Here is a 15425-nt window from a genome sequence, read left to right as displayed (position 1 = left end):
AAATTACTGCTGTAGAGGTCCTGCTTTTCAATCGCTCTCCTAGCTCCCTAAAGCCTGCTATCAGGATCTCATCCCTTTTCCTACCTACGTCATTGGTACCAACATGGACCACAACCTCTGGCTGATCACCCTCACCCAGAAGAATGTCCCGCAGCTGCTCCATGACATCCTTGACACTGTACCAGGGAGGCAAGTTACCATCCTGGACTCACGTCTATGGCCACAAAAATGCCTGTCTGTTGCCCTAACTAATGAATTCCCTATTACTACTGCTCTTCCCCTCTTCTTTCTTCCCTCCTGTACAGCAGAGCTGCTTGTGGTGTCACAAAGCTGGCTTTCACTTTACTACTCCATTGAACCAATGCACTCACCGGTATCCAAAATGGAAAACCGAGCCATGAGTGGGACCCCAGGGGACTCCTGCACTACCTGCCTAATTTTCTTAGACTGCCTGGTGGTCACCAATTTTCTTTATGCCTCCAGACATCTGAGCTGTGTTATGACTGCCTCTCTGAACATGCTATCAATGTAGCTCTCGGCCTCGTGAATGCGCCACAGTGACTTCAGCTACTGCTCAAGCTTCCCAACCCAGAGCTCAAGGTCCTGCAGATAGTGACACTTCCTGCCCATTTGGTCATCTAGGACACCGGTGGCATCCATGACTTTCCACCACATATTACAAGCCATGCATTCCATACAACTGAGCTGTCCTGCCATGTCTTCAATTTACTTACCTTGTGTTAACTTTATTTTACTTTGGTTTAGTTATACAACTTTATTTTACATGCCCTCAACTTAACTTTATTTTCCTATTGCTTGTGTTTCTTACTTAAATGTAAGCAGCCCCTTCTTTTAAACAGAACATGTTTTTCTAATTCTTAATTACTTGATGACACTCCCTAACTGCAGTTTCTCACCAACCAATGAACTTAATGTTTTTCTTGTGATGTTAGGTGCTAGGCGCTGCTGAATGCCTGGCTTGAGGTCCTTCTCTCACACTCTCCTCTAAGTGCTGTTGACTTCCTGTCCCATGGTCGTCCTTTCACAGTCTAGGTGCTGCTGACTGGCTGGCTCAGGGCCCTTCTCTTGCACTCTCTTCTGACACCTCTTGAACTTGACACCTCTTTAGCTTATGTAAGTAAATGCTTTGAACAATTGAGAAACAGGTCTAAAGAAAAAAGCTGTCAATCAAGCAATGCTTTCCCTTGGGCAGCTGTTTCAACGGACTAATGGATGTCTGAGCTCTCAGCAAAACCTCATTATACATTTACGTTTTCTATCTCCCTCCATTCTTGAATAAAGCTATCTAATTAGTCTCACTTGTCTGTTCTTTCCCCATAGCCTTGCAAATTTCTCCTTTTTCATGAAAAATCCAATTTCCTTTTGAAAGTTTTTTTCTATATTCATTCATTCATGGGATTTGGGCTTTCCTGGCAAGGCCAGCATTTATTGCCCATCCGTAATTGACCTTGAGGTAATGGTGAGTTGCAGCCTTGAGCCACTTCAGTCTTTGCAGTGAAAGAGCCCCCTTAATATTGTTAGGGAGGGAGTTCCAGGATTTTGACCCAGCAACAGTGAAGGAATGACTATTATATTTACAAATCAGATGGTGTTTGACTTAGAAAACTCAGGTATGCCTCCTGTCCAAGCTGATGTTGAATCTGCTTCCACCACCAGCGCCACTCAGGTAGTGAATTCCAGATTGTAACAATGTGGTTTTTTTTTCTTTTTACGTTCTTATTTCTTTCCTTGATTTTTTGCCAATAATCTTAAATTATATCATTAATTTTTATAGTGCTACTGACAACATGATAAAAATCTGTTTGCCCTGTTGGTTCATATGTTAATAATTTACTTATATAATTCTAGGGATATTCAGCATTTAATAATACTCCAGAAATGCTTCAAAATGAAACCAAATCGTTTTCATCAGGTACTGTTATAGTAACATTTAATTCTCTGCATTTTTGATCTTGTGCATAAATTTGCCTTTTCCTTAAATAAACAGTGAGTGATGGCAATCATAGCTTGACTGATGGTTAACTGAAAGAAAAGTACGTATGAGCAAAAAAGTGCAATGTTTTAGAATTTTTTTTCAACTAATTTCTGCTGAACTTTTTTCTGGTATTTCTCTTTTTATGACAACATCTCAATTTTGCAGCACTTCCTCGTAAAGTTTAAGCAAAACCTAAGCACAATATGTAAAAGCTATGACATAGTGTGTCTTTGTATATTTTTCCTGAATGTGCCAGAGTCACAGTTTCCTAATTCCCTAGCAATCTGTTTGCAGAAGCTACAATAAATGTTTATACATGCCTATTTTGTTATAAATTTTACATTCTAGAAAACTAGTGGGTTTTAAGATCTACTCATCTGTGGCAGCAAACTGATCTCTATTCCCTGGGTGCAGTTGAATAAAGCACTTTTCCTATTTGGAAATTACAAACTCATGACCAATTCCATCAAAGCCTTACATTTACACTGTCTCATTTTTTGGTAAATACTGTATTAGCTTGAGTTTACTATATCCCTTTGCAGTTTAAAAAAAAAGTGTGTAAATATACATGGTGATAAAAAGATGTGCTCTCCATATCATGATGTAAAGTGCATTTTCATGAGCCTGTCCCATCTGTCTCAGTCAACAGTTATAAGGATAGAATTGTTACAATGAATTAAGTGTGTACATGTAGTTGTGCAAATTTGTATTATTTGTCCTTTGTTTCAGATGCAAAGAGTGTGCTCAATGAAATTGAAGCGAGACTTTCAAACTTGAGTAAGGAGCATGCTATTGATGAAATAATCAATACTTCTACTGCGTACCTTAATCAGGGTCAGAGATACTTCTTTGAGTATTTTCCATACGTGGAAAAGTATGATTTCTATAGGTAGGTTTTCTTTTTCAAGCTTACTTTTAATACAACAGTATTAACATCCATTTTAAGATTTCAACATCCACCATTAAAAAAAATGTTTAAACATTATTTGTAAAATGTTTTGCACATTATACTTAAATGTGTCTTATATGTTTCAAAATTTATGTGTTCTAGGAGAGAGGAATCATATGTATCATATTTATTGTTACAGTATCTGGATGTTTCAAATAAAACAAAATAACTAAGGAACAGTAATCCTTTAAATTAATTTACTGTCCCACTAAACGTGCACTATTCTCTGCAAGTTTTAAAACTGATTTCCATTTTGCTGAGTTTTAAGCAACTGCTATGAAAGCTTATTTCTGCAACTATTAAAAATACAAATGACTTCAGCATTTGTGTCCTTTTGTAGATGGCTGGCTGGTATTGCACTCTGCTGTGCTGTGATACTTATCCTTGCTTTCAATTATCTTGGTTTGCTTTGTGGATCATGTGGCTTTGACGAGCATGCTTCTCCAACCACTAGAGGCTGCGTATCAAACACAGGGGGCAACCTTCTTTTAGCGTAAGAAGTTATTAATATTATGACAAAATATTTCTATTACTAAAGTCCCATAGATGTATGTAATGTACATTCCTAGGGGAAAAAAGGCTTTGATTACAATATTAATTTTGGAATTATATAAACATTTTTAAAATCTATCTGTCATTTATTTTAGTGGTGTTGGGGTCAGCTTCATCTTCTCCTGGCTTTTGATGCTGGTAGTTTTGGTAACCTTCATTGCCGGTGGAAATGTAGAAAAAATTGCTTGTCAGTCTTTAAAAGACAACAGTTTATTTAAGGTAAAGTAGAAGAGCTTTGTTGTAAACTATAAATATGGAATTTCTGACTGCATTCACTTTTGCTATTTATTTTTAGAAAAATTTTGGACATTTTTGTTAGAAAAATGTTTATTTAGACCTTAAAGTCTCTTTGCTCCACCAATCTTTCTACCGCTCTCTCCTCCTTTAGGGCATCCTTAAAGTCAATCTCTTTAACCAAGTTTTGGATCACCATCCCTAATATCACCTGATGTGATTCTGGCTAGATTTTACCAGATGCTGTATTCCCTGCCTCTCTGGCTGAAAAGTCAGTCAAGACCTGGCCCACAAAAAAGCCAGCAGCTCCACAGCCATTTTACACTTGGCAGGCTATTAATTGGCTCAGGATGAGACTTCTGCTCCCACCTGGAGAGGAATTGCAGCCTTAAAGACCTGCTGGCCAATTGGATTGGCTTTGTAGTCCCAGTAGCACCAGTTCTGAGCGGTGGCCATTGCTGATACTAAAGGCTGTCCCAAAGAAAAGGCTGTTATGGAGGTTAAATTAAGTCCAGAGTATCAGTGGAGCCAGGCTGTCAAGCTCCATCAAGGGAGTTGAAGGTAAGGGCTGGGTTTGAGAGGCCAGCAGTAGGTTAAAGGAGTGGCATGACCTTGTACAGTAAAAACTGCTTCCCATTTGAAATGGGCTCCACCTGCAGCGGCAAAACGGTGGCAAGGGTGGGATGAGGTCACTTTGCCTAAGTAGGCCCAGGGATAATTGGGCTACCCAACACTGCCCCCACCCCCCCATAAAACATGAGATAGGTTGGGGGCGGGTAGATAGGTGGTGAGTGGGCCACGCCCTGAGTTTTAAGAGCAACCCCATCTTCAAATATGTCAGAAAGAGGCCTTAAAATCCAGCCCCCTGCATCAGATGTTTGATAATTGCTCTTTTGAAGTAATTATTTGCAAAATACTAAAGTTTGGTATCAAATAAGATTCATTATGACATGGGTTGGAGCCTTTGAAGTGATTGTTTAAAATATTACTGACATTGACTCCTGTAACCTTGAAAATCTCAGCCACTTTGCATTTTACATTTTACAACAATGTATTGAAGAAATTATACTTAAAATCTCTCAATGGAACATGGAATTTTATTTGCAGAGGCTAACTTATTAGTAGAAATACTTCTATTTTGTTTTCAATGATTATGTTTACACTTTTAAAAAGCAGTTTGAGAATTTTAATCCTGGCATTTTAATCAATGGTCAACTACACTTCCTAACTAAAAGATACAAATGACATGTTGTCTAGAAAATCATTGTTCTTGTATTTGTCTCTAAATCTGTTTTTGTACTTCTAAGGTTCTGGACACTCCTTATTTGTTGAACTCACAGTGGAAACATTTCCTTTCTGGACTTCTGCTTTCTGAACACAACATAAATGTCACTTTCCAGAGTGTATACAGGTCAGACAATAAAGTTTAATAATAACTTGTAATGCCTGTTTCAGGGAAAAATGCTTTGCTCCTCTTTTTGTCCTTGACACCTTCTCTCTAAAAGATACAGACTTGGCTGGATATGAATTTAGGTTTGCCGTATAATTGTTCTTCACCTGTGAGCTTGGACAGTATGCTTTGGCTGACTATTCAGTAACAGAAAATATCTTAGCCTTTCCAATCCTGTCTTAGTATAATATCTTCGAAGTTAAGGACTGCTTAACAGTGACCAGGAGTGCAACTGTGGATGATTTTTTTTATCCCATCTACTCAAACCAAGTTTTGGGAGATTCTGAAACTAGTGGCTGTGGCTCCCTTTGTTGCTCCAGGATTATTGAATCTGAAAACTGAAAAAGCCATTAAAGCACCATTGGCACAGAAAACATCATTTTCTCCAATACCTTCTTGGGATCCTTCAACTTTTCTGGGGTTGCACCCATCAGCTTAACAGCTGTATGTCTGTGTTGAAGGTGTTCAAAAGTGAAAGTTGTTGGATAACTTGGTGTTGGGAAGAAAAAATTTACAATGTTTGCATGAGGGAAAGTGGACTCTTCTGTATTGAATCTAACTATTTGCCTGTTAACAGTATTATTATTCTTTGCCCATAAGGGACTATTTTGAAAAGAGCACTATTGAAAGCTATCCCATATGGTTTTTAATTCTAAAGCTTTTTTACTCATTCAAGTTTGTATGACATTGAAGTGGAAACAATAGGTTAGCATTCTTATAAAATAGAATAGTATATTGGAAAAGAACAAGCACAGAATCATGCACTTCAAGAGCGATAACTGTTACCCCTATTTTTGTGCGTCTTATATATTAAAAAAAGCACAGGTTGTGAGCTCTGAATCGTTTTTTTTTATTTTAAACAGCAAATGCCGCAAAAATGAAGGAGTATATTCGGCTTTCCAGCTACAACATTTATTCAACCTTGATCATGTAAACCTCAGTGGAGTAAGTAAAAGCGCTGGCGTCACCTCTGGGCAGAATAATAAAAAGATGGGTAGAATCTTGTTCAATTAATTCCTGTCGGAACACAGGACCATTTTTGAGTTGGGAACCTGATTTCCTAATGGATAAGCTTTATCAAGACTCCATCCCAGTGCAGTCCACCTCTGGGTTCCCCAGTCAGTTAAGGAGGGCAGGCAGGATGGCGTGCCCGTTCTGTCAAAGGGAGGATTTCTAATTAAAGGGATAATGTCATGGGTTACAAGGACTCAGCAGCACTTGGATTTTTGAAGCTGAGGTAACCACAGGAAAGGAGAGACCTAGGGAGGCTGCCTCCCACACCACCGCACCCCCTCTGCAACCCCTCTGGTCTTTCACTCTTTCCCAGAGGTTCTATTGTGGGATCTGAGGGGCTGCAGTGAGGGGCGCTGTCCTATTGTTGAAAATGGGAGAACTTCTTCAAGCAAATAAGCGTGGATAGAAGTGATTGAGGAAGTCAGCAGCAGAAGTTTGTTCTCTCCAACCTAGAGAGTGCAGCAAGAGGATCCAGGATCTCAGGATGACATGGCAGGTGAGTGGCGTAACACCCACTGGCCCAGCAATCTCCTGCACAACATACTACAGGTCAACATACATTGAAGTTGTACTCATTCTTCTCCCTTCAAGTGTCTCATATCCCTATCCAAACACTCAATACTCTCACTCAACTATATTATTGGCATCTCACACCCATGCCTCACAGTTACTTCCATGAATGGTGCCTTTCCCTCTTCTCCACACAAGCCATTATGAGCACTCCTTTAAGGAGACAAGAGCATGCAACTTTTAAAGAGGCAGAGACCCAGGATGTGGCCCTCCAGTAACAGGCAACTTGTCAGCTACTGCCAATGCATGTCTAACTGGCAAACCTTTTTTTTATTCATTCACAGGATGTAGGCTTCACTGGCTGGACCAGCATTTATTGCCCATCCCTAGCTGCCCTTGAGAAGGTGGTAGTGAGCTGTCTCCTTGAACCGCTGCAGTCCATGTGGTGTAGGTACACCCACAGTGCTGTTAGGAAGGGATTTTGACCCAGTGACAATGAAGGAACGGCGATATATTTCCAAGTCAGGATGGTGAGTGACTTGGAGGGGAACATCCAGTTCGTGGTGTTCCCATCTCTCTGTTGCCCTTGTCCTTCTAGATGGTAGTGGTCGTGGGTTTGGAAGGTGGTGTCTGGAGCCCCTGAATGAATTCCTATAGTGCATCTTGTAGATGGAACACACTACTGCTACTGTGCATTGGTGAATGTTTGTAGATGTGGTGCCAATCAAGCAGGCTACTTTGTCCTGGATGGTATCAAGCTCCTTGAGTGTTGTGGGAGCTGCTCTCATTCAGGCAGGTGGGGAGTATTCAGTCACTGGGAAGGTAGTCTTGATCCAGGAGGCTGCAGATGTCAGCATTGACCTGCTGTGAGAGCCTCAACCTCCTGAAGCATTGGTGCTCAGACATGGGAGACAGCTGATCCTCTATCTGTAGACTATGTTGGGCATCTCTCCTCCTTCTACCTGAATCTTTGTCCAACCCTTCTGTCCCATGGAGGGGCAAGTAGCTGTGGAAATGGCAGCTCGTACTGGTGTAACTTTTGATGGATCGAATGGAGGTGCAAGATAGAGGCACATAAATACATACTGGGACCTGCCAGCACATGGGTCTGAAAATTCTGCCCACTGTTTCTTTAGTTAAATAATTATTTCTTTGAAAAGCACTTCAGGATGTTGAAAAGAGATGATAAGCTTTGCGGTTGTGAAGAGCAACAGAGCTTTGTATATTTTTCTTTTGCTAATTTTTTGAACCTTGTGTCACAATTCTTTCTATTGGTAAAATGGAGTACCTTTTATTTATATAGAGCAAAAGGTAATCAAACACAAGGGAGTTTGTACTACCTCTATCGAGAACATTTCAATTAAAGAGTGAAATACCTTCATTGATGAAGGTATTTTTGCTCCTTAGGATTGCTTCTTCTACATTCCACTTAAATATTGAATAGAACAAGCATTGAAGCTCCTTTGGTAGCTAGGGTACAAGGAGCCCTTCAGGGTAGTGTCCTAGGCCCAATCGTCTTCAACTGTTTCATCAATCCCCTTCCCTCTATCCTAAGGTCAGAAGTGGGGATGTTTGCTGATGTTTGCACAATGTTCAGTACCATCCACAGCTGCTTAGATACTGAAGCAGTCTGTGTGCATATGAATCAAAACTTGGACAACATGCAGCTTGGGCTGGTAGGTGGCAAGTAAAATTCATGCCACACAAGTGCAAGGCAATGACCATCTCCAACAAGAGAGAATCTAACTGTATCCCCTTGACATTCAATGGTATTACTGTCACTGAAACACTCACGATCAACATCCTGGGGGTTACCATTAACCAGAAACTGAACTGGACCAGCCATATAAATACTGTGGCTAGAACAGCAGGTTAGAGGCTGGGAATTTTGTGGACAGTAACTCAACTCGTAACTTCTTAAAGCCTGTCAATCTATAAGGTGCAAGTCAGGAGTGTGATGAAATACTCTCCGTTTGCCTGGATGAATATAGCTCCAAAAACATTCAAGAGGCTTGGCACCATCCAGAATAAAGCAGATTAGCACTCCATCCACCACCTTAAATATTCCCTGCCTCCACCACCATCACACAGTGGCATCAGTGTATACCTTATGCAAGGTGCACTACAACAACTCACCAAGTCTTCTTCAACAGCACCTTCCAAACCTGGAACCTCGACTGCCTAGAAGGACAAGGGACATATAGGAACATAGGAACATCGCCACCTGCAAGTTGCCCTCCAAGTCACTCACCATCCTGACTTGGATCTATATGCCGTTCCTTCAAAATCCTGGAACTCTGTTCCTAATGACACTTTGGGTGTACCTAGAACACATGAACTGCAGGGGTTCAGGAAGGTGGCTCACCACCATCTTCTCAAGGATAATTAAGGGTGGGCAACAAATGTTGGCCTAGCCAGCGATGCCCACATCCCATGAAAGAATAAAGATACTCTGGAACCATAAACTGCTGTGATCAGGAACTTAGCAATTGGAAGATCACAAGTATTTAACTGATGTATATTTAACACTGCAGCACTTCAGGCAAGAAACACAGCTTCACAACTGAATTGTTGGTCAAGAAGTGTACTTTTTACTTTTATTTTCTAGTATCTATCTGGAAAAGGAGGATTAGAATAAGTTTTCATAGATTGCCTAAGAGAAAGCATTTTAAAGTGAAATTTAAACTGACATTTCTCTCTTACTTTATTGACTCTAGACTGAGTATTTATTTACTTGAGAGTAGCAATAATTACAGCAATAAGCCTCAGGTTTAAACATTTGGTGAAGTAAACTGTCCCTGTCAACATAATTAAACCATTTTTCAATTTCAAAATGCCCAACTCTATTGTTGAAGTTCATATTGACCATTTGGTTTAAAATGAGGATTTGTAAGAAACAGATGGGCTTGGGTTTCAATTCATAAAACCACAATAAAACCAGCAATGTGCATGCATAGCAGCCAAACCAGTAATATTTAAAGGAATTTCTGAATGATACTGTCCAGAAGATTTTGCTTTTATCTACCTGAAAGTGGATGAGCAGGACTGTGGGGCTCTGCTGGGAAAGTGTCAGCCACTTTCAGCCTGTGCTTACTACATCCCCACCACCCCCTCCAGCAGAGCTGTACTTTATAGCATTATTCAGTATCGCATCTAGCCAGGTCTTGCTCCCCGACCCCAACTCTCAGCAACTTATGAGCTGCTCCTGGAGTCAAATTTGGAGCCAGTAGGACACTAGTAGCATACAAGTGAGGCTGGTGGACTAATTTGTCATAGTCCTGTTGTTGGCCTCTTTAAATCTGTGCCCCTAATTTGGGCATGGTCCATTTTATCAGCCAGGCATCATCATCTTGTACTGCGGGCAAATTGTTGCAAGGTACAATTGCATATATATGGGTGTACAAAATTAACAGGTTTGGATAAGGTAGACAAATAAAAGCTCCCATTAGCTGAAGGTTTATGGTCACATAATTAACCTTTTGTGCAAAAGATGCAGAGAGAGGCAGACAAATAAAAGCTGTTACCATTAGCTGATGGTTCAAGGTCAAAGATTTAATATTTTGGGCAAAAGATGCAGGGAAATGTGAGGAAGAGGATGTAAGGAGGCTACAAAATGACACAGTTAGGTTAAGTGAGTGGGCAAAGGCATGGCAGATGGAGTATCATGTGGGCAAATGTGAAATTGTCCATTTTATTAGGAAGAATAAAAAATAAGCATATTATCTAAATGATGAGAGATTGCAGAGCTCTTAGATTCAGAGGGATCTGGGTGTCCTAGTGCATGAATCACAAAAGGCTTGTATGCAGATACAACAAGTAATTAGGAAAACTAATAGAATGTCATCATTTATTGCGAGGGGAATTGAATACAAAAGTAGGGAGGTAATGCTTCAGTTGTACAGGGCACTGGTGAGACCACATCTGGAATACAATGTACAGTATTGGTCTCCTTATTTAAGGAAAGATGTAAATGCATTAGAAGCAGTTCAGAGAAGGTTTACTAGGTAATACCAGAAATGGACAAGTTGCCTAATGAGGAAAGGCTAGGCTTGTATCCACTTAAGTTTAGAAGGGTAAGAGGTGACTTGATCGAAACCTTTAAGATCCTGAGAGGTCGTGATAGAGTGGATATGGAGTGCAAGTTTCCTCGTGGGAGACTCTAGAACTAAGGATCATGATTTAAAAATAAGGGGTTGCTCATTTAAGACAGATGAAGAGAATTTTTTTCTCTTAGAGGGCCGTGAGTCTTTGGAACACTCTTCCTCAAAAGGCAGCGGAAGCAGGGTCTTTGAATATTTTTACAGCAGAGCTAGAAAGCTCCTTGAAAAACAAGAGTAGACAGGAGGTTACAATCAGATCACCCTGAATCTTATTGAATGGCGGAGCATGCTTGGAGGGCTGAGTGGCCTTTCCTGCTCCTAGTTCATATGTTCCTATGTTTGACGGACCGAGTGGCAACAACCTGGAACTGTCTGCCTATGAGGCTGGTGGAACTGGAGACAATGACTGATTTAAAAAAAAAATTGGTGGAAACTTGAGAAAACTAAAATTACAGGGCCAAGGCAATAGATCTTAGAATAAGACTGATTGGATTGTTCTCCAGAGATTTGGCATGGACACAATAGGCTGAGTGGCCTCCTTTTGTGCCATTGTGGCTCTGTGCATAGTGTTACAACCAGGGTGGGAGGACTGCACTGCCTGTCTCAAGTCCCACTACTCCATAGGTCACAACATATGTTTAAATGATGTTTCCAACTAGTTATAAAAACAAAAAACTGCGGATGCTGGAAATCCAAAACAAAAACAGAATTATCAGGAAAAACTCAGCAGGTCTGGCAGCATTGGCAGAGAAGAAAAGAGTTGACGTTTCGAGTCCTCATGACCCTTCAACAGAACTAGGTGAATCCAAGGAAGGGGTGAAATATAAGCTGGTTTAAGGTGTGTGTGTGGGGTGGGGGGTGGGGGGGTTGGGTGGGGGGAGAGAAGTGGAGGGGGGTGGTGTGGTTGTAGGGACAAGCAAGCAGTGATAGAAGCAGATCATCAAAAGATGACACAGACAACAGAACAAAAGAACACATAGGTGTTGAAGTTGGTAATATTATCAAAATGAATGTGCTAATTAAGAATGGATGGTAGGGCACTCAAGGTATAGCTCTAGTGGGGGTGGGGGGAGCATTAAAGATTTAAAAATATTTTAAAATAATGGGAATAGGTGGGAAAAGAAAAATCTATATAATTTATTGGAAAAAACAAAAGGAACGGAGAAGAAACAGAAAGGGGGTGGGGATGGAGGAGAGAGTTCAAGACCTAAAGTTGTTGAATTCAATATTCAGTCCGGAAGGCTGTAAAGTGCCTAGTCGGAAGATGAGGTGTTGTTCCTCCAGTTTGCATTGGGCTTCACTGGAACAATACAGCAAGCCAAGGACAGACATGTGGGCAAGAGAGCAGGGTGGAGTGTTAAAATGGCAAGCGACAGGGAGGTTTGGGTTATTCTTGCGGACAGACCGCAGGTGTTCTGCAAAGCGGTCGCCCAGTTTACGTTTGGCCTCTCCAATGTAGAGGAGACCACATTGGGAGCAACGAATACAGTAGACTAAGTTGGGGGAAATGCAAGTGAAATGCTGCTTCATTTGAAAGGAGTGTTTGGGCCCTTGGACGGTGAGGAGAGAGGAAGTGAAGGGGCAGGTGTTACATCTTTTGTGTGAGCATGGGGTGATGCCCTAGGTGGGGGTTGAGGAGTAGGGGGTAATGGAGGAGTGGACCAGGGTGTCCGGAGGGAACGATCCCTACGGAATGCCGACAGTGGGGGTGAAGGGAAGATGTGTTTGGTGGTGGCATCATGCTGGAGTTGGCGGAAATGGCGGAGGATGATCCTTTGAATGCGGAGGCTGGTGGGGTGATAAGTGAGGACAAGGAGGACCCTATCATGTTTCTGGGAGGGAGGAGAAGGCGTGAGGGCGGATGCGCAGGAGATGGGCCGGACACGATTGAGGGCCCTGTCAACGACCGTGGGTGGAAAACCTCGGTTAAGGAAGAAGGAGGACATGTCAGAGGAACTGTTTTTGAAAGTAGCATCATCGGAACAGATGCGACGGAGGCGAAGGAACTGAGAGAATGGGATGGACTCCTTACAGGAAGCGGGGTGTGAGGAGCTGTAGTCGAGGTAGCTGTGGGAGTCTGTAGGCTTGTAATGGATATTGGTGGACAGTCTATCACCAGAGATTGAGACAGAGAGGTCAAGGAAGGGAAGAGAAGTGTCAGAGATGGACCATGTGAAAATGATGGAGGGGTGGAGATTGGAAGCAAAATTAATAAATGTTTCCAAATCCTGACGAGAGCATGAAGCAGCACCGAAGTAATCATCGATGTACTGGAGAAAGAGTTGTGGAAGGCGGCCAGAGTAGGACTGGAACAAGGAATGTTCCACATACCCCATAAAGAGACAGGCATAGCTGGGGCCCATGCGGGTACCCATAGCCACACCTTTTATTTGGAGGAAGTGAGAGGAGTTGAAGGAGAAATTGTTCAGTGTGAGAACAAGTTCAGCCAGAGGGAGGAGAGTAGTGGTGGATGGGGATTGTTCGGGCCTCTGTTCGAGGAAGAAGCTAAGGGCCCTCCGACCATCCTGGTGGGGGATGGAGGTGTAGAGGAATTGGACGTCCATGGTGAAGAGCAAGTGGTTGGGGCCAGGGAACTGGAAATTGTTGATATGAACATCAAGCCATTGTTTCCAGGACTGTCACTGACCTCATCTCCTCTGGAGATCTTCCTCCCACAGCTTCCAAACTGATAGTCGCCCAACCTCGGATGGCCCGCTTCTACCTCCTACCCAAAATTCACAAACAGAACTGTCCCGGTACCACCCCATGCCCACACAAAAGATGTAACACCTGCCCCTTCACTTCCTCTCTCCTCACCGTCCAAGGGCCCAAACACTCCTTTCAAGTGAAGCAGCATTTCACTTGCATTTCCCCCAACTTAGTCTACTGTATTCGTTGCTCCCAATGTGGTCTCCTCTACATTGGAGAGACCAAACATAAACTGGGTGACCGCTTTGCAGAACACCTGCGGTCTGTCCGAAAGAATGACCCAAACCTCCCTGTCGCTTGCCATTTTAACACTCCACCCTGCTCTCTTGCCCACATGTCTGTCCTTGGCTTGCTGCATTGTTCCAGTGAAGCCCAACGCAAACTGGAGGACAACATCTCATCTTCCGATTAAGCACTTTACAGCCTTCCGGACTGAATATTGAATTCAACAACTTTAGGTCTTGAACTCTCTCCTCCATCCCCACCCCCTTTCTGTTTCTTCTCCGTTCCTTTTGTTTTTTCCAATAAATTATATAGATTTTTCTTTTCCCACCTATTTCCATTATTTTAAAATATTTTTAAATCTTTTATGCTCCCCCCAACCCCACTAGAGCTATACCTTGAGTGCCCTACCATCCATTCTTAATTAGCACATTCGTTTTGATAATATTACCAACTTCAACACCTATGTGTTCTTTTGTTCTGTTGTCTGTGTCATCTTTTGATGATCTGCTTCTATCACTGCTTGTTTGTCCCTACAACCACACCACCCCCCTCCACTTCTCTCCCCCACCCAACCCCCCCCACCCCCCACCCCACACACACACCTTAAACCAGCTTATATTTCACCCCTTCCTTGGATTCACCTAGTTCTGTTGAAGGGTCATGAGGACTCGAAACGTCAACTCTTTTCTTCTCCGCCAGTGCTGCCAGACCTGCTGAGTTTTTCCTGGTAATTCTGTTTTTGTTTTGGATTTCCAGCATCCGCAGTTTTTTGTTTTTATAACTAGTTGGAAACATCATTTAAACATATGTTGTGACCTACCCAACCACTAACCCCCCCCGCCACTCCCCCCCCCCCACCCACACACACACACACACACACACACACACACACACACACCTTAAACCAGCTTATATTTCACCCCTTCCTTGGATTCACCTAGTTCTGTTGAAGGGTCATGAGGACTCGAAACGTCAATTCTTCTCCGCCGATGCTGCCAGATCTGCTGAGTTTTTCCAGGTAATTCTGTTTTTGTTTTCCAACTAGTTATAGAGTCAAATATGTGCATTCCATAATAATCTCAGAAAGACCACCCAATGACCAGGTTTCTTCAGTAAGCATTGAGATTAATAGTTTATTATAAAATTAGTCATGTCGAATAGAAAGGCAAAGCTTATTAACATACAGTATGAAGTATGAAAGTATGTGAATTACTCATTCGAAATACCCTCAGTCTCACACACACACACATACACACACACACACACACACACACACACATACATATATGCATACATATACATACATACACACAGACACCCCAGAAAAAAATAGAGGAATTCTGCCAAAGGTTTAAGGGAAAAGGATGGATGGCGGAGTCCTTGAAATGGCATCCAGGTTATACAGTTCTGTTGAAGGGTCATGAGGACTCGAAACGTCAACTTTTTTCTTCTCCGCCGATGCTGCCAGACCTGCTGAGTTTTTCCAGGTAATTCTGTTTTTGTTCCAGGTTATACAGTTGGCCTCTCAACGCTGATCTGCGAAACAATCAATGACTTGCACTGCTTTTCAGGCAGGCATGAGGAACACTTGCAGGTACTACTGAATTGCAGCACTTAGAGCAACTTATATTCACATCTGGCCGTGGAGTGGCTCTGGACTGCAAAAAAGCTGCGGTCATATTTTCA

General features: G+C 42.1%; 1 protein-coding gene across 1 annotated transcript in view; it reads left to right on the top strand.

Annotated features, from left to right (window-relative positions):
- The window catches only part of LOC121279262 (prominin-1-A-like), a 202796-nt gene that overhangs the window by 143570 nt on the left and 43801 nt on the right, over positions 1–15425 (top strand). Inside the window, exons 10-15 of the mRNA XM_041190363.1 lie at positions 1870–1933; positions 2726–2885; positions 3286–3438; positions 3593–3716; positions 5039–5142; positions 6045–6126. Of these exons, the coding sequence (XP_041046297.1) occupies positions 1870–1933; positions 2726–2885; positions 3286–3438; positions 3593–3716; positions 5039–5142; positions 6045–6126 (687 nt within the window). The remainder of the gene's footprint in view (positions 1–1869; positions 1934–2725; positions 2886–3285; positions 3439–3592; positions 3717–5038; positions 5143–6044; positions 6127–15425) is intronic.

This window comes from Carcharodon carcharias, chromosome 1 (genome assembly GCF_017639515.1).
Source record: "Carcharodon carcharias isolate sCarCar2 chromosome 1, sCarCar2.pri, whole genome shotgun sequence".
In the NCBI taxonomy this organism is placed as follows: Eukaryota; Metazoa; Chordata; class Chondrichthyes; order Lamniformes; family Lamnidae; genus Carcharodon; species Carcharodon carcharias.
The sequence above is the reverse complement of the archived record's forward strand: the minus strand, read 5'-3'. Positions and strand labels throughout refer to the sequence as shown.